Here is a 24074-nt window from a genome sequence, read left to right on the forward strand (position 1 = left end):
CTTTCCCTCTCCATTACCATATTCTACATCTAATTTTGCAAGAAGCGGATGGTGGTGGTTTGGCATTTTTGTTTGGGGGAGAATGGCACCACTACCATTCTCCCCAATAATGCACCAAACCAAGCCAAATCTAATAAGAGGGAGATTGGCACCACTGCCGCTCTCATCTCAAATCAAATATTCAATGGGAATGGGTCCTTTGCAAAAGTATAGCTAAGATCACATTGTGATTGGGAGTAGAATGGTAACACTACTATTCTCCCAAAATGATAATGCACCAAACCAAACAAATCCATGCTCCATGCTTTCATTGTAATTAGAGTAGCGAGGTAGAATGGCAACACTACAAAATGATAATGCACCAAACCAAACAAAGCCATGCTCCATGCTTTGATCATTGTAATCAGAGTAGGGAGGACGGCGGAACTACCATTCTCCCTTGGAAAGTTTAATGATTAAAGGAGGATGGCACCATTTTCTTTCTTCATCCATTTTATACAAGAGGGAGAGAATTGTAGTGGTGCAATTCTTCCATTAATTTTGGATTAGAGGTCATCCAATGAGGATAACAGCACAATGACCATTTATTAAGCTATTTGAATGTGACAATTGTAGAACAAAACTTCTTAGATCTAATATTTTGATGGTGTTTATGAACACCACGAAGACTCTTGAGATGATGCTGCTCATGCTACCAAAAATTGCATTTCATAGTGTGTGTACCTAAACCAATTTCTAGAAATAATTATACATAGGTTCAAGAACAGTTGCAAGAAACCATTTTGTATGTTCTAAGTCCTTTACCAAAATTGAGGAAGAATGGCACCACTGCCATTCTCCCTTAATTTAAAAAACAGCTATAAAAAAGCATTTTATTTTTTGAAGTCCCTTGATTAATACCAATGGTCTCATTTTGGGACTATAAATCTCAATGTGACAAGTCGAATATCTTCTTCGGCATCTAATTAATCCCCATGGGAAGAGTACGGTAATGTGTGCGCATGTAGCTTTTTTACGTAATATTGAAAAAATTTGATAAGGTTTTATATCACAAACTAACACGTCTGCATGCTTTAATTTCCAAACATGTAGTTATTTGTGCCATAAAACCTATGTTTTGAGAAAAATTGATCATAAAATCCCTAAACACTACCATTTTGGGAATTGAGATTTTCTCGAATTCCCTAATACCGACTTCTTATAGGATTGTTAATACACAACAACAAGCGTGTGTTTAATATTTTGGTGTTATTATCACTACCTGTGTTATATAAAAGGAAGCTCTTAGCAAGGGGGAAAAGTGGCACTTCTCACATTTTGGAAGTCTTATCTTTCCCACTCATGGAATATATATATATATATTTGTAAGTGATAATTTTTAACAATTTCTCTAAGGCTTGACCTTCCTAAATTCTCATGATAATAGTTTAAAAGGTACTTCGTTTAAAAAAGGGTTGAGCTTCCACACAAGGTCGTTCTCCTAAATCGTATGGTCACACCCTCACAGGTTGTCTTAAAACCATAATATACGTGAGAAGGTCAAAGCTCAATGGAAAATATGTTAAAAGGTAAATACCTAAGTTTATCTATACCCTTTATTGTCCCAGTTGATTCCTTGCCATTCTTATTAGACGTAATACTTTGGATTCTTGGACGTGAGGCTGAAATGTCCACTATGGCCACATGTAAACTTCAAAAAACATTGCTTAAGCCTCTGGCAACTTGATGGGGCAACATTGAATGCCTGTCACAATTGGTGTTATAGGCATCCAATGTGGTTGTACTGAAGGTTATTCGGATGTTTTGCCTATTTCAAGGAGCTAAAACTCACTTTTGAGGTGGTTTGCAATATAACCTTCGTGTGCGTGGGTTGACTCGTTTGCCCAGCATTGGCCTAAGCAAAGAGGTCACCACCACTAGTGGTCCTTTTGGAGACGTTAGTGGTGGCGCTTTCCATGCACATTGCATCAGTAGCGAACCCTTTCATGTAGGGTAAGGCAAACTTTGAATCACAAATACAAACCTAACCACAATTTTAAAACAAGAGTATAGCAAGCGGTGGAAGAAGACATTATTCTATTGCATGGATAAGTAGGTACATCATAAAACCAGTGAGTCGTGGTCGTCATCTATTCATGCACTGTCTTCTTCTGGGGCGTGTCCAAAACATCCAACTGTGGCAATCCATGCATCGAGTTCAGTATGAAATTAAGGACAACATGAGCAAGCATTCTTTTATTCATGGAGAGCCTCGGCCTGGGAGGCGGTGTCGGCGTGTCCGTGGCCGTGTCCACCACTTCCTCCATACCCGCCTCCATGGTAGCCTTCGGTTCCTTGGGTTCGGTCGGCAGGCCATCCCCCACCTCCGTGCCCATAGCCGCCGCCTCCGTGCCCATAGCCGCCGCCACCCCCATGTCCGTACTCATAGCCGCCGCCTCCCTGCCCATAGCCGCCGTACCCATAACCGTATCCGCCTTCCGTTTCTTGTGTCCGGTCGGCGGGCCAGCCACCACCCCCGTGGCCATAGCCGCCATACCCGTGGCCATACCCCTCCGTCTCCTCTGGCTTGGCCTGGACGGGCTCCTCCCGGGCGGCACTGATGGCGCACGCCATCAGAGCTAGCGCAAAAAGCTTTCTACCACGTCACATGTTTTTTGCCAACGAGCGTGCGATACTGCTGCGATGAGTTGAATTTATAGGCAACCCGGCAGCGAGAATTCCAGGCCCTCACGTAACTTGTCCACTACCTGCTTGAAGATTATAATACACGTTGTTTTCCTGTGACTAGACACCAGCCCGCACTACAAGCTTTAAGGATAACATTGCGGATTAAGTTAAAGCTACTGCTCCTATTACCCAAAGTGCGCCTACTCAAAAGAGGCATTGCTTTTGACTTAATTGGGCTAGCCCCCACAATTAACGAACGGAGAAGAGTCTCAGTCTTTTTTGATCTTTAGTGGTAGAAAACGAGAAAAGCAGATTGGGCAGTGGAGGCCCATCACCGTCCTAGGAGCTGCCGAGTACTTTGGACAACATTTTCACTTTTTCGCGCCTGCTGCAGCCCAGCTGAGGTTCCTTCTGAATTTTGAGAAAGCCTATGACAGGGTCAGCTGAGGTTCCTTCTGAATTTTGAGAAAGCCTATGACGGGGTAGACTGGGGCTTTCTAGAGGAGACTATGTGCCGGATGGGATTCTCCAAGGAATGGGTCCGAGGTGTTTTTGGGCTCTATTTGGCTTCGCATAGCCAAGGTCTCATCCAGGTCGCTAGAGGCAACATATTTATGCTTTCTCGCTTGGTCCGGCATGGCACCTTATCTATTTTTGTTTGTTGTCGAGGACATGAGTACTTTTCTCTCCGCCTAGGAGAAAGCACCCCATGGGCTACGTCTTCCCATCTTTGTATAGGAGGAGTTGCTTGATTCAGAGTTTGTCGAATAAGACATCAACATACCTACCCAGTGATGAGGAGAATCTCCAGATATTCACTGAGGTGATAGAGATGTTATGTCGTGCATCCGACGCACATATCAACTAGCACAAGTCGTGTGGATTTAGGGTTGGCTCATCGCCTGCCTCGACTTGGAGGCCAGTTGAGGATTTTTAGTGGATCCTGAGTGGCACTCGAGCAGCTCAATATATTGGACGCTAGGTTGGTACCGATATCTCCTTGGAGTAGCAACTAGCCCCTCTTCTATTATGCATTCTAAAGAAGCTACTATATTGGAGTTCCACAATGCTTTCCAAAGCTAGCTGTGTTGTGGTGGTGAACCACGTTCTTCTTGCCACCATGTGATACATCACCTCTTGATGGGCCTTCTTCCGGGCTTCCATTGGTCACGTTCAATAGTTGATTGGCAACTTTCTTTGGGTTGGTATTAGTGACAAGAGGCCTATACGGCCCAAAGAGTGATCATTCAACCATGACACAAGGGGCCTAGGCATCATTGATCCCCTCTATTTAGAGTTGTGCCCTTTCGGTAAACATGATAGTTCGTGGCCTCATTTCAGATGGCGAGCCGTGGAAGGACTTTCTACTAGCTAGGATCTCTATCTGCACCCTGGTTTTGGGAGGTCCCAACCTCTTACATGCATGGGATCACGTCACACTGGCCCTTTAGTAGTCTACTCGCATTGCATCTAAGGAGCATCCTCAGTAGCCTTTGATTTGGAGCCATCTTGTTCGTTTGCTGAGTGGTAACATGTTGGGGACTCCCCTGCACATATCATTGAGAGCTTTAAGTATGGGTCCTACTCGGTCACTCAGAGATTGGCTACCCTTGGAGGCCCAAGAGAGGAGTCTCACTCGGATACAAGGTAGGGATAGGCTTAGCCTTGACATTAACTCTTCCATGCCCTAGTGTGGCGGCCCTGATCCCGAATGCTTCCTCTTACAGTGGTAAAGATAATGTGAGGAGGAGAGGGAGAGCTTGAGCTCCTTGCAAGCAAACACACACGCACAAGACAGTGCAAGACATAAGAGAGAGATGGATGGGTAAATTTTATTCTATCTTCTTCTCTTCGCATAGCCATGGTCTCATCCAGGTCGCTAGAGGCAACATATTATGCTTTCTCGCTAGAGGCAACATATTTATGCTTTCTCGCTTGGTCCGGCATGACTATGCGCTAGCACCTTATCTATTTTTGTTTGTTGCCGAGGACATGAGAACTTTTCTCTCCGCCTAGGTGAAAGCACCCCATGGGCTACGTCTTCCCATCTTTGTATAGGAGGAGCTGCTTGATTCAGAGTTTGTCGAATAAGACATTAACGTACCTACCCAGAGATGAGGGGAATCTCCAGATATTCACTGAGGTGATAGAGATGTTATGTCGTGCATCCGAAGCACATATCAACTAGCACAAGTTGTGTGGATTTAGGGTTGGCTCATCGCCTGCCTTGACTTGGAGGCCAGTTGAGGATTTTTAGTGGATCCTGAGTGGCACTCGAGCAGCTCAATATCTTGGACGCTAGGTTGGTATCGATATCTCCTTGGAGTAGCAACTAGCCCCTCTTCTTTTATGCATTCTAAAGAAGCTACTATATTGGAGTTCCACAAGGCTTTCGAGAGCTAGCTGTGTTGTGGTGGTGAACCACGTTCTTCTTGCCACCATGTGATGCATCACCTCTTGATAGGCCTTCTTCCGAGCTTCCATTGGTCAGGTTCAATAGTTGATTGGCAACTTTCTTTGGGTTGGTAGTGACAAGAGGCCTATACGGCCCAATGAGGCCTGGAGAATGATCATTCAACCAAGACACAAGGGGCCTAGGCATCATTGATCCCCTCTATTTACAGCTGTGCCCTTTTGGGAAACATGATAGTTGGTGGCCTCATTTCAGATGGTGAGCCGTGGAAGGACTTTCTACTAGCTAGGATCTCTGTCTGTACCCTGGATTTGGGAGGTCCCAACCTCTTGCATGCATGGGATCACGTCACACTGGCCCTTTGGTAGTCTACTCCAATTGCATCTAAGGAGCATCCTCATTAGCCTTTGATTTAGAGCCATCTTGTTCGTTTGCTGAGTGGTAACATGTTGGAGACTCCCCTGCACATATCATTGAGAGCTTAAAGTATGGGTCCTGCTGCTTGGTCACTCAGAGATTGACTTATTTTCAAGTAGCTACCCTTGAAGGCCCAAGAGAGGAGCCTCACTCGGATACAAGGTAGGGATAGGTTTAGCCTTGACATTAACTATTCCATGCCCTAGTGTGGCAGCCCTGATCCCGAACGCTTTCCCCCACAGTGGTAAAGACAATGTGAGGAGGAGAGGGAGAGCTTGAGTTCCTTGCAAGCAAACACACACACCCAAGAGAGTGCAAGACATAAGAGAGAGACGGATGGGTAAATTTTATTCTATCTTCTTCTCTTCTCTACAACCATATACTAAAAGATAAGAGTACATACATAAAGGAAAAGTACTCTCCTACAATAACATACAATGTTCAATCCATAGTATGAATTTGACTATATGAGATGGCGTTATAACTATGCCATAACTCTAGTACTCCAAAGTGGTTTTCACACAGCTTGTTATCCCCACTGGTGGCATGTCAACCCCATAATCTCACCCACCATGCGAGTGGCATAAGTGTGGAATATTTCACCGAGGCTGTTAACCTATGAGACGGACATTGAGACGTACTATGTTTTACGTCATTAATTTAAATATTCTGAGTCATGGGCCGGGCTTGTCGGCACCATATGTTAAGGATGAAGGGATTGGGTGATCGTCGATGAGAGGCGCACCTTGAATATTAGTAGGATAAGGGTTAGGATCGGCCGGCCATGTATGGACGCCCAAGTGTGAACGGCCAAGTCACCTATAAGAGTCAAATGTAACCCTAAAATCTTCATTCTCATGTGTTGTGAATACAAGAGTGCTCTTGCCTTATCTGTTTGGTTTCCTTCTCCTGCGTGTGAGAGAGAGAGAGAGAGTGAGTGAGAGAGTGATCGAGCACTGTGTAGCGGCACGGCAGCGGCGGCGAGGCGATAGAGCGGCGACGGCGGCTCCTCCTTCACGGCTGCGACGCGGGAATCCTTCAAGGCGGCAGTTAAGCGGTGAGTGACACACCTTTTTGCATTCTGTTTGAGCTTGCCTTCCTGGTTGTATGCTTGCAGCCATTCGTGGCTCGCATACGGTGTTCGGCCAGGTACGACCTGTGCGGCAAAAGCGCACATTTTTGGCGCCGCTGCGCTGCCGGGGAGTTGCCCTGCACCAAGCTCCAGTTTGCAGCTCGGCTGCTACGTGAAGTTTAATCTACATTGTAGGAAAGCGACTGTGTGTTTGTTGTTGAGGTGTTTCTGTGTTTTGCAATCTGTCTTCTACAATTTGTCTTCTGCATTTCTGTTTCTTTTGTTATTTTTCCGCTCCACGTTGTCGTGACGTGGGCGGTGTCGCTGGGAAAGCACGGGGCTTCTGGCTGTGAGAGTAACTTCCAAAATTCCAGCAAGAAAACAAAATAGATAACTCCTCAAAGAGCATAAGACTTCACCATTTTTGTTGACATGTACATGTCCCAAATCATTTCAATTCTTGAAGCTTTGGAATTAGTAACATTCTCCCTTTCTCTTCTTTGGTTACAAGTTCATCATCACACATGCACTCCCAAAATCACACACAATTACCATCATAATCATAACACACACACTAGTAGAGAACAACAGAGCTCTGGATCAAGAGGTAAAATTCAGTTCAACAATAAATGCTCAGCCTATTACCATGTCTGCTGAACAGGATGGTAAAACTCCTCGTTGTGATTCCTCTGCAAGTCTTCTCTGACGCCAGCTTGAACCTGTTACCATATTATAGTAGTGATGTGTGTGAACACAGTTAGGACCGCCGGGGCACTTTTTCCCTCACTAGGAGGTTTTTTCCCCCGTGCATTGTATATACGCCCATTATCTTCTAGGGCTTGTTATCTTTCATTTTTGCACTCATAATACACTACTGTGTTGTGCTCAAGCTTCCTCATCTTCTTGAAGTTGTGTGTGCATTCCTGCAACCCTAATTCCAACAATTGGTATCAGAGCAGGCTTCCTCCTCCCGGGCAGCGTCACCGGCACCTGCCGCTTCATCTCCTCCGATTGCGACGAGGTTTCACGAGCGTCTGCAGGTTAGTATATGCTGTGGGAAAGCCCGTTGGGCTTCTTCGTTTCAGAATTTTGATCTGAAGTCATTTCGCCCTCCGTTTTTGCATTCCAAGTACTGCGCAGGCAAAATCGTCCTACTGTGCAGATTTTTTGTCAAGATTAAAATCTGCAGGACAGGTGCCCATTCGTCTGTTTTGGGCTGTGCTACATAGCACAGGTCGATTTTATACAGGTTTACCTCTTACAGACAGCATTTACATCTAGTAGTACAGTCATTGGCCATGGCTGACAACAATGATGTATTCCGCATGTTGGCTGCTGAGGATAAGTTGGATGGCACCAACTATCCATTGTGGGCATATATGATGCGACATGTATTGGTAGCAAAGGGGTTATGGAACATTGTGCAGGGTATTGATGCACGTCCTATTGTGGCTGGGAATGCTGCAAACACATCAGAAACAGGTACTGTTGATGATGGTGCAGGCACAAGTGCTGTAGCAGCTGTTCGAGAACCACCACTTTCAGCAGAGCAGATTCGTTGGGATGGTAGAGATGCGCAGGCTCATGCCTTGATTGCGCTGTCTGTCAAACGTACCATTATCCCACATATTCGCTCCTGCAGGACTTCTAAGGATGCTTGGGATGTACTTGCCACATTGTATCAGGCAAGAAATGAGGCTCGTGTTGCTTACCTCCGAAAACAGTTGGAGAGTGAGCATATGAACGAAGGTGATTCTATGGATAGCTTTTTGACAAAGATCAAGGATTTCAAAGAGCAGCTCATTTCTGCAGATGAAATCCTGTCAGACAGTTCACTTGTGCAGACTGTTTTGAATGGTCTACCAGATTCTTATCAGGGTTTTGCTTCCACTCTTCGCTTGATGATGAAAGGCAATCCCAATGCCTTATCATTTGAGGAGTTAGTTTCTGTTTTGCTGCAAGAAGACCAGTCAAGGCAAAACAGGAATATTATGCGTGTCGCAGATCAAGCTTTCGTTGCTAGTCAGAGAAGCGGGAAAGGTAAAGCTGGCTTTTCTTCTAGTAAGCAGAAATCTGCAAATGCTGCGCAACCAAAGAAGGAAGACAAAGATGAGAAGAAGAGTGACAAACAGAAGACATTTTGCAAGTACTGTAAGGGAAATGATCATGTCATCAAAGCGTGTCCTAAGCTGGCTGCGAAAGAGGCTAAGAAGAAAGAGGCTGGTATGGCTGTTGCAGATGCCTCTCCTTCTAACAATGAATCTGCTAATGTTGTGCAAGATACAGAATGGGCATTCAATGCGCAGTGCAGTTATGACCCATCTTTGCATGACACATGTATGTCTGCAGTAGATTCAGATGTATGGTACTTTGACAGTGGTGCCACTAAGCATATCACCTCGCAGCGCAGTTTATTCACTTTCCTTGAGTCTGCTCCCACAGGGAATACTGTCACTTGTGCCAATAACTCCTCTTATCCCGTTAAAGGAGTTGGACAGATTGTGCTGAATGTTGCAAATTGCAACACCTTTACACTTTTTGATGCATTGTATGTGCCAGGGATCAAAAAGAATCTGCTGTCAGTCTCCGCATTTGCCAAAACAGGTTTGGTTGTAAAATTTGTGGATGACAGATGTAATGTTCATGATCTCTCTTGTGGTGACATCATTGTAGCATCTGGTTCACTATGTCGAGGGCTGTATAAGCTCAATATGGATGGCAAATGTGTAGAGGATTCAGCATGTGCTATTATGGATACGCAGGCTATTTCAAATGCAAAACTGTGGCATGCACGTTTTGGTCATCTGAATTTTGCAAGTTTGCTACGCCTGCAGAAATCTGAAATGGTGTCTTCTTTGCCTAAGCTTGAGGCACCTGTCAAGCATGTTTGTGAGGGCTGCATATTGGGTAAAATGCAGCGTGCTTCCTTTCCCAAAGATGGATCAGTGAGAGCTGAACGCAGATTGCAGCTTGTTCACAGTGATGTTTGTGGTCCCATGCAAACTCCATCATTTGGAAACTACCTTTACTTCGTGACTTTCATTGATGATTTTACCAGGCATGCATGGGTATATCCTTTGAAGGCAAAGTCCGAAGTGTTTTTGTGCTTCAAACAGTTTTTGGTTATGGCTGAAAATGTGTCAGAAAGTAAGATGGGCACCCTCCGTTCAGATCGAGGGGGGGAGTATATGTCTTCAGAATTTAATGCATTTCTGGCTGAGCGTGGGATAAAACACCAATGTACAGTGCCGTATACACCACAGCAAAATGGTGTGGCTGAGAGAAAAAACAGGTCTCTCATGGAAATGGCAAGATGTATGGTTAAGAGTCAAAGTCTACCACATGGTTTTTGGCTTGAGGCTGTCATGTGTGCCACTTATGTACTAAACAGGTGTCCCACCAAAGCATTACAGGTTGTCACTCCATATGAGGCTTGGCATAGCCGCAAGCCATCTGTTGGCCATTTACGTGTTTTTGGTTGCCTGGCATATGCATTAGTGCCTGTGCAACATCGCAGAAAATTGGATGACAAAGCTGTCAAATGTATTTTTGTTGGATATAGTGCTGAGAGCAAAGGCTATCGTTTGTATCATCCACAGACAAAGCGCATTTTGGTTAGCCGTGATGTTGTATTTGTGGAAGATGCAGTTCAGCCCTTGGCTTCATGTACTAAGGAGACAGATATCAGCTCACGTGATGTCTATGATACATTGTTGCCTCTTTTCAGTGGTGCACAGTCAAGTGCAATACCTCATGAGGCAGTTTTTCAGCCTATGCAGGTTTTAAATGATGGCACAGATCAGCCTATATCTGATGCAGATGTGCATGATGCACTTGAGGATGAGAGACAAGAGATTGAGGGCTCTAGGAATATGCCTAGATGGCTGGTGCAGACTTTGCGTGACAGCAAGTTGGATGCCCCTTTGTCTAGTCGCACTCGTTCTGGCTCTCATGGTGCCTCTTATGCGTCAGATTGTTATGCATTGGCTGTTTCTAGTATGTGCGATGAAAGTGAGCCTGTTTCATTTGATGAGGCACAAAGTTCAGAAAATTGGATGGCTGCTATGCAAGCAGAATACGATGCTATTATGAAGAATGGTACATGGTCTTTATGTGACTTGCCCCCTGGCAAGAAGGCCATTGGCACTAAGTGGGTATACAAATTGAAGCGTAAGCCTGATGGCACAGTGGATCGCCATAAGGCTAGGCTTGTTGCAAAAGGTTATGCTCAAGAGAAGGGCATTGATTTTGATGAGACTTTTGCTCCCACATGTCGTATGACCACTGTTCGTAGCATCTGTGCATTAGCAGCTCATAATGGTTGGAATGTACATCAGCTGGACATAAAGACTGCGTTCTTAAATGGAGATTTGCATGAGGAGGTGTATGTATCGCAGCCTCGTGGTTTTGTTCAAAGAGGGCAAGAAAACAAAGTGTGCAGGTTAAAAAAGGCTTTATATGGTTTAAAGCAAGCTCCACGAGCTTGGTATGAAAAAATACATGCATATTTGACTGCACATGGGTTTCAGAATAGTCCAACAGAAAGCACTTTGTATGTTAAACGTGTGGATGGTGTACATCTAATCATTGCTCTCTATGTCGATGACATGCTGCTCACAGGACCAAATGAGAGTCATATTGCTGATTTTAAGGCTGATTTGAATGCCTCTTTTGAGATGTCAGATTTGGGGCATTTGCATCATTATTTGGGGATACAATTTAAGCAGTGTGATGGAGGTATTGCTTTGTGTCAGACAAAGTATATTGAAACATTGTTGCGGAGATTTGGCCTTGAAGACTGCAAGCCTATTGCTACTCCAATGGAGACAGGTTTGAAGTTGAGTCTTCATGATGCTGGAGATCACTTTGATGTCACACTCTATCAGACAGCTGTTGGTTGCCTCATTTATGTATGCATTACGAGGCCAGACATTCAGTTTGCAGTCTCACAGGTGAGCAGATTTATGCATAGCCCAGGCATTAAGCATTGGCAGGCAGTGAAGCGTATCTTTCGCTATTTGAGTGGTACTCGGCATCTTGGGTTGTTTTATCCCAAGGGGGGATCATTGCCGCCAGATTTACATGTTTTTTCAGATTCTGACTGGGCTGGTTGTTATGACACACGCGTGTCCACGAGTGGTTTTTGCTTCATGCTTGGAAGCTCATGCATATCATGGTTGAGCAAGAAGCAGCCTACTGTGGCCACTTCTAGTTGTGAAGCTGAGTACAGGGCAGCTTTCACAGCTACGGTTGAGTGTGTGTGGCTCAGACGCCTTATGGCTGATTTGGGTGTTGGGCAGCCATCTGCCACCACCATCTTCACTGACAGTCAGAGCGCATTGGCAGTTGCGCGGAACCCAGTGTTCCATGCTCGTACGAAGCACATTGAGGTGCACTACCATTATGTCAGGGAGAGACTCTCTGCAGGAGAGATCAGTTTGGCTTATGTGCCAACACAGGATAACCTTGCAGACCTTTTCACAAAGGCTCTGCCTCGTGAGAAGTTCGAAGCTTTTCGCAAAGCTTTGGGCTTACTCCCTTTTGTGGATTCGTCCACATAGCTAGACACTTCCCTATACATGAGTGCTAGCTCTTGTTCACCGCATCACTCCAGGGGGGATTTGTTACCATATTATAGTAGTGATGTGTGTGAACACACTTAGGACCGCCGGGGCACTTTTTCCCTCACTAGGAGGTTTTTTCCCCCGTGCATTGTATATACGCCCATTATCTTCTAGGGCTTGTTATCTTTCATTTTTGGCACTCATAATACACTACTGTGTTGTGCTCAAGCTTCCTCATCTTCTTGAAGTTGTGTGTGCATTCCTGCAACCCTAATTCCAACAGAACCCTTAATGCCGGCAGCTCGCCTTCACAAAGCCAAGGCGGCTCTCACATCGGTCCTCCTGCAGCCACACCTTGCGCTCCAACTACTCTTGGTTTGGTTTTGCGGATGCGCCAGAGAAACCCGTTCTCTCTACACCTCTTGTCTGGTTTTTTCTAGCGTTCACCTGGGAGCCTTTTCTCTGCACTCTTGCGCTGTCAGCCCAACCTGCTCTTTATACAACGGCCACCTCTCTCTTCACTCACACGACGTCTGCGACTCCAATCGCCAGCACGTCAGCTGCTCCTTCTCACACTTCTTCTCTGCAGTCTTCAGTCGCCCCACCAGCCCGTTCACTCACACGTCGGCGTCTCCATTTATTTTGCTCTGCGCCAACCACCGCATCCATCAGCCCATAGGCGGCCTGTTCCACTGGCTCCTACAGTTGTCACACTAGCAGCCCACAGTAGGCGTCACTCACAGCCTGTTGGCTATACCTACACGGTCACTCTTCGCTGCTCTGTGTCATGCGGCCCCTCTCAGAAATGACCAGTCCGACCTCCTTGTCGAACAGCAGCTTCACATGCCCTGCTCCTTTCAGAATCACGAGGCCCCTCTTACCAAAGCTGTCGACCTCCCTACATCATTCGCCAACCCTCTAGAAGGTGCGCTGGCGGCCACCTAAAACTCCATGTGGCCTTCAATTTATGGCCATATCAATATTATATTTATTTTTCTTCTTAGAGGGCCTACAAAATGGCCACACTAATACTCAAGCTGCATTGGCCACCTTAATATTTTATGGCTCAAACCTCCATATACTTTCAAACACAGCTTCCAGTGCCCACTATATCCTTGACGCGCCCACACATATTCAAGATGACTGAGCAGCTGACATCTTCTCCAGCATCTGACCTCTCACCCGACAGGCTGCAACAAGCTCAAGCCAATACCGTCAACCCTTAACACCTGGCGACGCCTTTAAAAGCAAAACCCTCCACACGCCATATATCCCATATGTACACAGGCACTTAATCCATGCATCTAGATTTGCATTTAATAGCCTCACATGCATGGTTTCACACCATAGACGTGCTGTGGCACGACAGCGTGTGGGCGTGCGTTCTGTTATCTGGTTATCTGAGTGCGGGGGGGATTTCTGAATCCCCAGATCTGTGCTGTGTGCGCGGCCAAGGCTGAACCCTAAAGAAACCCCAGAAAACTTATCTTAAAAAAATAGAAAATAAAAATTTAAAATAAAAAATAAAAAATTAAATTTTATTTTTAAAGAAAGAACCAAACGTGTGGAGAGGAAAGATTTTCTAATTGGAGAAATTTTTTTTGAAAAGAAAGAACCCCAATCGACCCACGACCCACGACCCCGGCCCCGGCCCCGATCTCGGTCTTTTGATATATATATATAGGAGAGTGAGCTTCCATAGCTTTCTTTCAAGTGAGAGCTTATGGGAAGTTGTGCCCTATATGTAGCCCACTCCCCAAGGAGTAAAGTGAGCATGTGGGATAAAGCCCTCACCCTTTCCTCCACAAGCAAATAGGCTTACGCCCCTTCCCCCCAAGGAAAACGAACTGTTTTGAGGACTACAGGAGCTCTAGATAGGCGAACACGGTGCTGTAAAGCACACTAGGACCCTTTGAACGATACGCTCGTTTCGAGCTATCACACGTCCTAGTCCAGGTTTGACCATAAGTAAGGGGGTCAAAAACAGGTTAAAAACAATCTAAACAAGTAAAAACGGGGTGCGAAACACCTAAGAAACCACTTGTGTGAGTTTCAAGGGTAGTTACCAATGCACGTACGGTACCCACATCACATGCATCTACGTTCTGGTCGGGTGCTAGAGCCTGAACCACTAGAAAGTGTTTCAGTTTACGCATGCTCATACCATCCCTTCACGTTAGCATCTTGGCCTTCGGCTGGAACCCAAGGGAGTGCAACCCAAGATCCACGAATAGTGGATAGTGACTCGTCCTCTGACTCAGAAGCCATGGAAGGACACCCTACCAAGAACCCTGAGGAGACAAGCCAAAACATGCCAGGTTGGGCCCCACAACCCGGATCTAGCATGTTTAGTCGTCTAATAGAGACCTTTAGTAGAGCTACACGCTCTGAACATGCGACAAGCAAAGTAAATGAAGAAGGTGGGGTAGTGGATTCACCATTCACATCTCATGTAGACCCTACCCTCCCAAAGAGTGTCCATGTGGATATTCTACCCACTTCGTTTAATGAGGGCCCTACTGAGCTACCACATTCTGATGCTCTTCCTAAAGTAGAGGTCCCTAGAAGCCAATCCATAAGAAGTGACATTGCGTCCACTTCAAGAGAACTGTTTGGCACACCAAGTCTAGATGGGATATTTCTCAATGAAAATTGGGAATATGATCTACACACAGAGACTCTAACGGACCTATACATGGGTTACACATACCATGTGGGTTGGTTACATCTAGCGCCACTAATCTAGAAGAGCAACATCAAATGATATGTGAGGCTATTCATAGAATTATCCAAATTGAGAGGCAAAATAGGGGAGTGAACCTAGTTTCCACTGGCCCTATGAAATCTTTGGATACGGGCAAGGCCAAACAACCAACCCTATCACAATTGGAGACTCCCTCGGTGAGGCTATTCATAGAATTATCCAAATTGAGAGGCAAAATAGGGGAGTGAACCTAGTTTCCACTGGCCCTATGAGATCTTTGGATACGGGCAAGGCCAAACAACCAACCCTATCACAATTGGAGACTCCCTCGGTGAGTCCCATAGACCCTTCGTATGTTGTTTCGCCTGGAGTCTCAATGCAGGTTGAGCCCATGAGTAGTAACTTTAGCTTTCCAACCTTGGCTCAACTTTCCATTAGGGAATCCGCAATGCCTACCCCAATGATGAGCATAGCTGAAAGTGCACTTGTTACCGCTGTAGCTAGTACAACACCGCTACCTAGTGGAACAGTACCTACAACAGTGCGTGCCAGTGCCTATCGACCCTATGTACCTATCGCTACTCATGCTCATGTAGCTCCTACGCCTCTTAGTATGCCAATGGCGTATGCTCCACGAACGCCTTATCACAACCCTTATCCAAGAGGAGCTAGGCCTAGCCACATATCATATCCTACGTCATTTGCCAACATACTCAGACCAATGCCAACTCCTATCAGCCAGGCTAGCCCAGAAGTGCCTCCACCAACTATGCCTGCTCACTTAGGTGATCTCGCAGCGTTTGCTCAGAGGCTAAGCTCACTCAAAACTTCAGTGGTAACGAGGATGTTAGGAAGCACATTGAAGTCTTTGAACACGTGTGTGATTCCTTGGAAGAGCACAATGAGTTACATAAGTGTAAAGCCTTAGGCTTAACCTAAACCAGTTTTTATTGCTCAAGACCTCACCAAGGCGGAAGAAGCTGCACTTACGAAGCTTCTTAAAGAATTCAAGGACATATTTGCTTGGACATATCATGATATGAAGGGTGTTTTACCCTCGGTGGTGCAACACACGATTCCAATGATTAGCACTGCTAAACCAATCCAGCAACATCCCTACCCAATGAATCCTAAGTACGCAAAGATTGTACAAGACGAAATTGAAAAGCTTGTAAAATGTGGATTCATATACCCTATTGAGCACTCAGAATGGGTTTCTCTGATAGTCATCGTACCAAAGAAGAATGGGAAACTCAGAGTGTGCGTTGATCTCAAAAAGGTTAATGCAGCCACCAGAAGGGATCATTACCCCTTGCCATATTCTGAACATGTGCTTGAAAGAGTGGCAGGCAAGGAGGCATATAGCTTTTTAGATGGGTACTCGGGTTACAATCAGATCACAATTGCAGTCGAGGACCAAGCTAAAACAGCATTTATCACGGAGTTTGGAGTGTTTGCCTTTCACGTCATGGCTTTTGGCTTGACCAATGCACCTGCAACATTCCAACGATTGATAAACACGGCCTTTAAGGAATATCTAAGGGACTTCTGTGAAGCTTTCTTAGATGATCTTTGTGTTCATTCCTCTTGGGACGAGCACTTAATGTGTTTACGAAAAATATTTGAAAGGTGTAGATTATATCGCATCTCCTTGAATCCTTTCAAATGCCAATTCTGGGTTAAACACGGAGTTATCTTAGGGCATATAGTGTCCAAAAATGGGATTTCCATGGACGAGAGTAAAATCAAGGTCATTCTGGAATTGCCACCACCCACCAACTACAAGGGAGTCCAACGCTTTATGGGCCATGTTGGTTATTATCGAAGGTTTATTCTATTCTTCGCCGAGATAGCTCGACCATTGTATAAGCTTCTCATCGAGTTTATTTGGACCACCAAAGAATGTGACCGTGCCTATGAGCTATTAAAGAAGGCCTTGGCGAGTGCTCCAATCTTGAGAATGCCTAACTGGGATTTACTCTTCCATGTGCATATTGATGCATCAAACTTTGCTATTGGGTGTGTGTTGACTCAACCTGGAGAACACAAGCTAGACTACCCCATTAGCTTTGCCAGTCAGTTGAACGATACTGAGATGAACTACACCACTACGGAGCGAGAAGGGTTGGCAATGATATATGCAGTAAGAAAATTTCGTTATTACCTCCTTGCCACCAAGTTTGTTTTCTATGTGGATCATCAAGCATTGTTGTATCTGGTAAACAAACCATGCTCCACAGGAAGAATCACACGATGGCTATTGATTCTTCTTGAGTTTGATTTCACTATTGTTGTGAGACCTGGCAAAAAACATGTTATGGCTTATCTCGCATACCTAATGGTGAGGCTTCTACGGGGGTTGATGATGACTTACTTGACACTTCCCTGTTCATGGTAGAGACAATGCCTGAATGGAGTGAGAAGATTGTTAACTTTTTGGTTAATGGCTTTCCACCCAAGGAGCTTCGTAAAGATCTAGCTCGAAAGCTGATCAAAGAATGCGAACCCTATTGCCTGATAGCAGGGACTCTTTATAAAAGAGGAAAGGATGACGTTCTTAGGCGTTGTGCCCGAGAGGATGAGTATCTATACATTTTGCAAGAGGCACATATGGGTGTAGCCGGTGGTCACTTCTCAGGAGACTTAACTGGGCGAAAGATCTTACAATCAGGGTATTGGTGGCCCACTATGTTCCAAGACGCATCACTCTTTGTGAAGGGTTGCGATGAATGCCAACGATATAAGAAACCCCAGAGGAAAGATCAGATGCCCCTACATCCAATCAAAGTAAACCAACCATTTGAAAAGTGGGGTTTAGACTTTGTAGGTCCAATTAGTCCAGCGGCCCGAAACACACAATCTCGCTATATTATTGTGGCCACTGACTATATGACCAAATGGGCTGAAGCGAAAGCGACACGTAAGGCATATGCAAGGACAACAGCCAAGTTTCTCTTTGAAAATATAATCACGCGATTCGGTTGTCCTTTTGAACTCGTGAGCGACAATGGTACGCATTTTATAAATGAAGTGATTAAGGAGCTCACAACAAATTTCATGATATCCCATCATAAATCTACTCCTTACTATCCGCAAGCGAACGCCGAATGGCCATGCGGAGAGTACCAACAAGACTTTAATCTCTATTTTGACAAAGACAGTTGAAGCTCATCGCACGGATTGGGATCTAAAGCTTACGACAGCTTTATGGGCCTATCGTACTGCGTACAAAGTGGCTATTAATTGCACACCATTCAAAATGGTATATGGCCAAGAAGCAGTCATGCCGTGGTAATTTGTCATTCCTAGTCTTTGTGTTGTAACTCAAGAGGGTTGGGATGGTAATCCCTTAGCAGAGCATCTGTATATCCTTGAGCGGCTAAACGAAGAAAGACAATTGGCTGTGTACAATGCCCTTGTGGAGAAGGATAGAAGGAAAAAATGGTTCGATCGCCACGTAAAGGACAAGGACATCAAGGTTGGGGATAAAGTCCTAATGTATGGAGTGCGTAATGAAAAGAAGAAGCTCAAATATGCTGGTAAGGGACCGTATAGAGTATGTGAAATTACCCCGCAAGGTACCATTAGAGTGGAGACTCTCGACGGAGTTGAAACCATTGGATTCCTTAATGGGAGTAAATTCAAAAGATACTATGACCCCCTGAACCAAGAGGAGTTACATGCAATCCATCAAAAGAAGGCAGCTAAAGAACAAGCTGAGCTTAAAAAGATACAAGCGAGAGTCGAAGCCAAAGAACGTCAACAACAGCATGCTAGGCGACAACGAGAAGCCAACTTGGGAATTACGCAAGTATTTTTCGAGGAGGCAGAGGAGGATTCACTGGAATCTGACCCACCTCTAAGATACCCAATTGAGTTACAGAGTCCTTACGGAGAGGTGCTGTATAATGCATTGTTGGATACAGGAGCGCAACACAATTTGCTATCATATGGCGTGTGGTGTCAACTGGGAAAACCACCTTTATCCAAGAGTTCTATCCAAGTTCAAGGAATCAACAAGAAGAAAACCCCTGTCTCAGGAATTCTGCACACTCCGGTTGCTTATGACAAGGGAACCATAATTCAAAGCTTTTTGGTTATGCCTGCTGCTGGTACCATGGAAGGGACTGTAATCTTAGGGCGCAAATGGATGATGGCCACCAAGTGCAATATCGATTGGGCAACCAGACAAGTCACAACGCAAGAACCAACACTAGGTCTGACCGCTCAAAATCCCGCACGTAAGTCATCCACTCAAATATCAGATAATGAAAAATCACAAAGTCCAGTGGCAAAACCATCTTCGATTGTTGGCCACCCCTCTAACGCTTCAACACCAAGAGTGGAAACAGGCAAGGTGGTCCCTAAAGCTTCGCTTACTATGCCAAAGAGTACATACAAATGGGTCCCCAAAGCTTCGTTAACAGCTACTTCCCCTGCTCAATCTCGTTCAGCCACCAAGAAGCCTCGTAAAAGGAAAGCAGCTACCCACCCGAGAAAGGGCAATGTAACATCGCGATGGATCCCTAAAAAATTATTAGTAGCCCAAGGGTACTACGAGGGGAATGACCAGATTTGGGTCCCTAAACATAAGCTGAATCCCTCTACATCACCTGTAAAACCTTGCAAATCAATTGTTGCCACCCCAATGACAATTCAAGACCGTGGTAAGGGAAAGGTAGCAGAGTGCTCCGCACCACTTCTTCCAGAGTTAGTTTGGATTCCCAAACGATATCGATCATTACCACCTAGCTCAGGAAGGGGGGAGCCCCATGAAGCTTCTAGCTCCTCATGCTAGGCACACACTCATATAGAAGTTTCTACATGCTCTACACCTACTCTTGTCAACACCCAACAAAAAACCGATGAGTCTACGTCTCCCCTTGTAATAGTATCGTCGGAAACCATTTCCTCCATTCGTCAATGGGAGCGTACACTACCATCTCTACAATTGGATGTGGCCACAAGGGTCATAAAAAGCTATCTGCCCACATCACAACCTATGACCCGCTGGACAAATTGGTTCCAAGAGGCTGCAACATCATTGCAAATAATATGATCTACCCAAGGAAAGGGGGAGCATGTACTCACGCTCGACATTCTAATGCTTCCTCCTTAACCTTCTCCCCTGACCATGTAATTGCCAAATTCAAGGGGATGTATATATATAGCTTCATACATTAAAAAAAAAACAAAGGAAAGAAAAACAAAAAATAGTAAAAAGAGCAAGAGCACAAAAAGAGGAGAAATATCCGTATACAATCAAGAACTAGATTGACCTGTCATAAACCTACTGATGCTATATCTGTGTTTGCAGATATGGCAGATGCACGATCATCATACACTTCATCCACTCCCACCTTTGATGAGAGGTATCATCTGTACCTTTCTCAGATATTTCACATGTGCTATCCTGTAATTGAAACTGAATGGGATCATATAGATGTACTAGCCAGAGAAAAAAATGTTGAGGAATTAGAATGGCTAATTCGCCTATTGACCATGACTGAGCCCTACTCCGTAGAGGAAATATCCCCGATAGCCCAATGCTTTCCTTTTCCACAAGATGACTATCCTCGCATGGTTACATTCTTGATGAGTTTATGTGGATGGGAAAATGAAAAGGAAATATCTGACAATGATGAAAGGATGGATGAAACTCATGGCACTACTGAGGTTGACTTTATTTGTTTGGATGATGCGGATAGAGGCTTAGCCTTAGGGCTAGAGCCAGGACTCTACAACATCCTCTTACCGTATCCTCAGAAGTAGTGTGGTGACTAGTAGGTAGGTTAGTGTTTGCAAATTTTTTCTAGTTTAGATTCCTTAAACAAGTCTTGAAATTTTCACACTGATGTGCCGCTCGAGGTATAGTGCTTGTTAGTTGATTGTACAGGTTGAAAAGTTTGAGGTGGGTTTGCTTTCAAGTCCCGAGACTGCCACAACGTTCATCAAAATATATCTACATCAAATTACAAGCTGTATCGTCAAATCAAGGAGATCTCCAATTACAGGTGTAATTCTTCCACACCCACTCTCTTTCGTTTTTACTGTTCAATTAATTGCATAAACTATAATGCATGACCACATGGAAATTGTCAATGTACTACTTGGTCTTTGAAGTTGCTTGCATGCTAGTGTAAATCATTAATGAGCTTAACTTTATTGGAAATATTCCCAGGCAGCATGACGTCTTTAGTTAACCTTGGAATATGATTGTCTTAGGTCTAGGGTCAAACCATCTTAATGTTTGACACTTGGCCATGTGTGTGTTGACCTCTAGGACATAGCTATTACCCCTTTGTCGAAAGGATGCAAGACAAATTATAGTTTAGGAGCATTGATAAAAAAGAAATAGATTTAAAAAAAAAACCTACAATAAATGGCAATGCAAGTCTATGATGTGCTTTAATGTTGGCCTATCGCCTTATTGATACTTGGTAGGCGAGGAGTATTCTACTCCAAACCGATGCCTTGGTTGGTAGGGGGTAGCCTTGCCTAAAGTGAGCTAATAGATTCCTGGATAATGCCTTGTGTTAAACATGGTACCAGGATCGATGTTAGTTTTGCCTTAGGAAGGTCGCCATTGTGTGTAAAAATTATCACGTGCATTTTTAAAAAAAAAATAAAGGCAAAAAGCTCCTGTAACTCTGATGTTTCTTGTGTCCCTAGGTTTGTGGTATTAACTTGTTCTTAGAGTAGACACAGTGTGGTCATCTGTTTATTTATTAAGCTTGGTTATTTTCCTTGACTTAGGCCAGTTATAAACCTTGATTAACCTTTGACACCTTGCCAACTGTTGATTTACTTTCCATAATTTTAAACTCCTGTTAATTTGCTACACTAGCTCATTCATGTGACCATTAAACTAAGTTCTCATAGCAACATCCATTGTGGTCTAACATGCTTGAATTTATACACTTTATATCTTTTGAATTCCAGCATACTTTCACTCTACTTCCCTGTTTTGCAGACGGTCAACAACAACCCTCTCGAGCTTACCATACCATAGCTTCCGATGATGGAATCTACATCGAGAAGGGGGGCATGTTAACCTATGACGGACATTGAGATGTACTATGTTTTACGTCATTAATTTAAATATTCTGAGTCATGGGCCGGGCTTGTCGGCACCATATGTTAAGGATGAAGGGATTGGGTGATCGTCGATAAGAGGCGCACCTTGAATATTAGTAGGATAAGGGTTAGGATCGGCCGGCCATGTATGGACGCCCAAGTGTGAACGGCCAAGTCACCTATAAGAGTCAAATGTAACCCTAAAATCTTCATTCTCATGTGTTGTGAATACAAGAGTGCTCTTGCCTTATCTCTTTGGTTTCCTTCTCCTGCGTGTGTGTGAGAGAGAGAGAGAGAGAGTGATCGAGCACTGTGTAGCGGCACGGCGGCGGCGGCGAGGCGGTAGAGCGGCGACGACGGCTCCTCCTTCACGGCTGCGATGTGGGAATCCTCTAAGGCGGCAGTTAAGCGGTGAGTGACACACCTTTTTGCATTCTGTTTGAGCTTGCCTTCCTGGTTGTATGCTTGCAGCCATTCGTGGCTCGCATACGGTGTTTGGCAAGTCCCCAGCTACGACCTGTGTGGCAAAAGCGCAGAGAGGCGGGTTATTAATGTCCAGTGTAGCACTAGTTGAGCTCGATATCTCAACATTCCCCCTCGAGCTCAACTCAACAGACTCCACTTCAAGTAAGCTCCCTAACTTAGGGAGCTTCTATGTGCCCAATACCTTCGTAAAGATGTCAACCAACTGATCTTCTATGCTCACATATACTAGATCTACATCACCTAAAGAACCTTCTCCCTCACAAAGTGATAATTGTTGAAATATATGATGTACAAGGTTAAGGATGAAAGGAAGAGGGAATGGAGGTGTTAACACACTTAAATAAAGTGGGCTTATGGGTGGAAAAGGAATCTAGGGTTAGCCCAACCCTAGACCTTGGTAGGGCCTACATAAAGGGCAAGAGACCCTACTTTTTGTAACAATAACAAGAACAAATTGAAGGAGAAGGGTAAGCCAGCTTTGGAGTGGCTGAAATAGAAATTAATACAAGAATCTTTCTATACATCTTGTGTCCTCTCTTAAGCTATGGTATCTTCATGATGATTCAGTAATTAAGTTGTTTATGCTTGTTCATTCTTTCATACTTTGAGTCTCTCCTCTTGTTTCCATTGCTTCCGTTGTAGAATGATCTAGATACTCATGATTCTGAACATAGTATCAGAGCCTTGCTAAGGTTAAGATTCCCTTCATTATCTCTCTCTCTCTCTCTCATATAACCCATTCCCAAGCAAGAAAGTTGTGGTAGAAGAAGGAGATGAGCTTTAAGAAGGATTGAAGGAGAAAGCAAAGCTTGAAGAGCTTCATCAAGAGGAGAACTACATCACCAACAAGCTCTTGAAGATTGGAAGAAGAAGAAGAAGAAGATCATCAACAAGAAGAAGAAAAATAAACGTGAAACAGTTCCGTCCTATTTTTTTCTCGTCGATTTTTCTATCTGTGTTTTTTTCCATCATCAATCTCTCTTTGGGTCCTTGGAAACTTGAAGAAGAAGAACAAGAGCTTCTTTGGAAGTCTCAGAAGAAGCGAAGGGTTGCTAGGGAGGGATTCTTTGCCGCATATCAGAAGGAGGCAGGAAGTCGAAGGGCGTTGTCCATCTATTCAACGACGGGCAACACTGGCTCAACAACACTGCATCACGGTTGTCCATCAACAGCAGCCACATCAGAAGGAGGCAGCAAGTCGAAGGGCACCATCTGTCTATTCGATGACAGTAGCTCAACAACATTGCAGCATCGTTGTCCGTTCAACAGTAGCCACATTGCTGACGATCCCCTTTTCCACATCAAGTAATGATAGCCAACACATTCTACAGCATCAAAGTATGGCACTTGCACAACTGACCTGCAGATTGTTACCGCGCAAAGCCTTTTGCATTTTTTCTTCAGAATTTAAAAAAAAAACCAAACCTTAAAAGATTTTTGATTTCAAAGGTTCTTTTTCTAAGGTTTTCTTTAAACATTCCCTTTCTCTAAGGTTGTTTCTAAACCTCTATATCTAAGGTTTCAAACCTGTCTCTCAAAGGTTTCCAAAGGTTTTCACTCACTCTTGCTCATCAGAGTGCAAGAGGTAAGTTTTTATTTTTGTACCCACTCCATCACACCACTTTTCAAACATCAAGTATTTCTTGCCTTGTAAACGGACTTAGACACTGCCCT

At 44.5% G+C, this 24074-nt stretch overlaps 1 protein-coding gene across 1 annotated transcript in view; it reads right to left on the minus strand.

The window, feature by feature from the left end:
• Nucleotides 1–2059: 2059 nt before the first annotated feature.
• The window catches only part of LOC147616139 (uncharacterized), a 37921-nt gene continuing 15906 nt past the window's right edge, over nt 2060–24074 (minus strand). Inside the window, exon 2 of the mRNA XM_086778768.1 lies at nt 2060–2168. Within this exon, the coding sequence (XP_086634894.1) occupies nt 2134–2168 (35 nt within the window). The 3' untranslated portion in view covers nt 2060–2133. The remainder of the gene's footprint in view (nt 2169–24074) is intronic.

The sequence above is a fragment of the Cibotium barometz genome, chromosome 39 (assembly GCF_041138505.1).
Source record: "Cibotium barometz isolate CiBa-2024 chromosome 39, ASM4113850v1, whole genome shotgun sequence".
Taxonomy (NCBI): domain Eukaryota; kingdom Viridiplantae; phylum Streptophyta; class Polypodiopsida; order Cyatheales; family Cibotiaceae; genus Cibotium; species Cibotium barometz.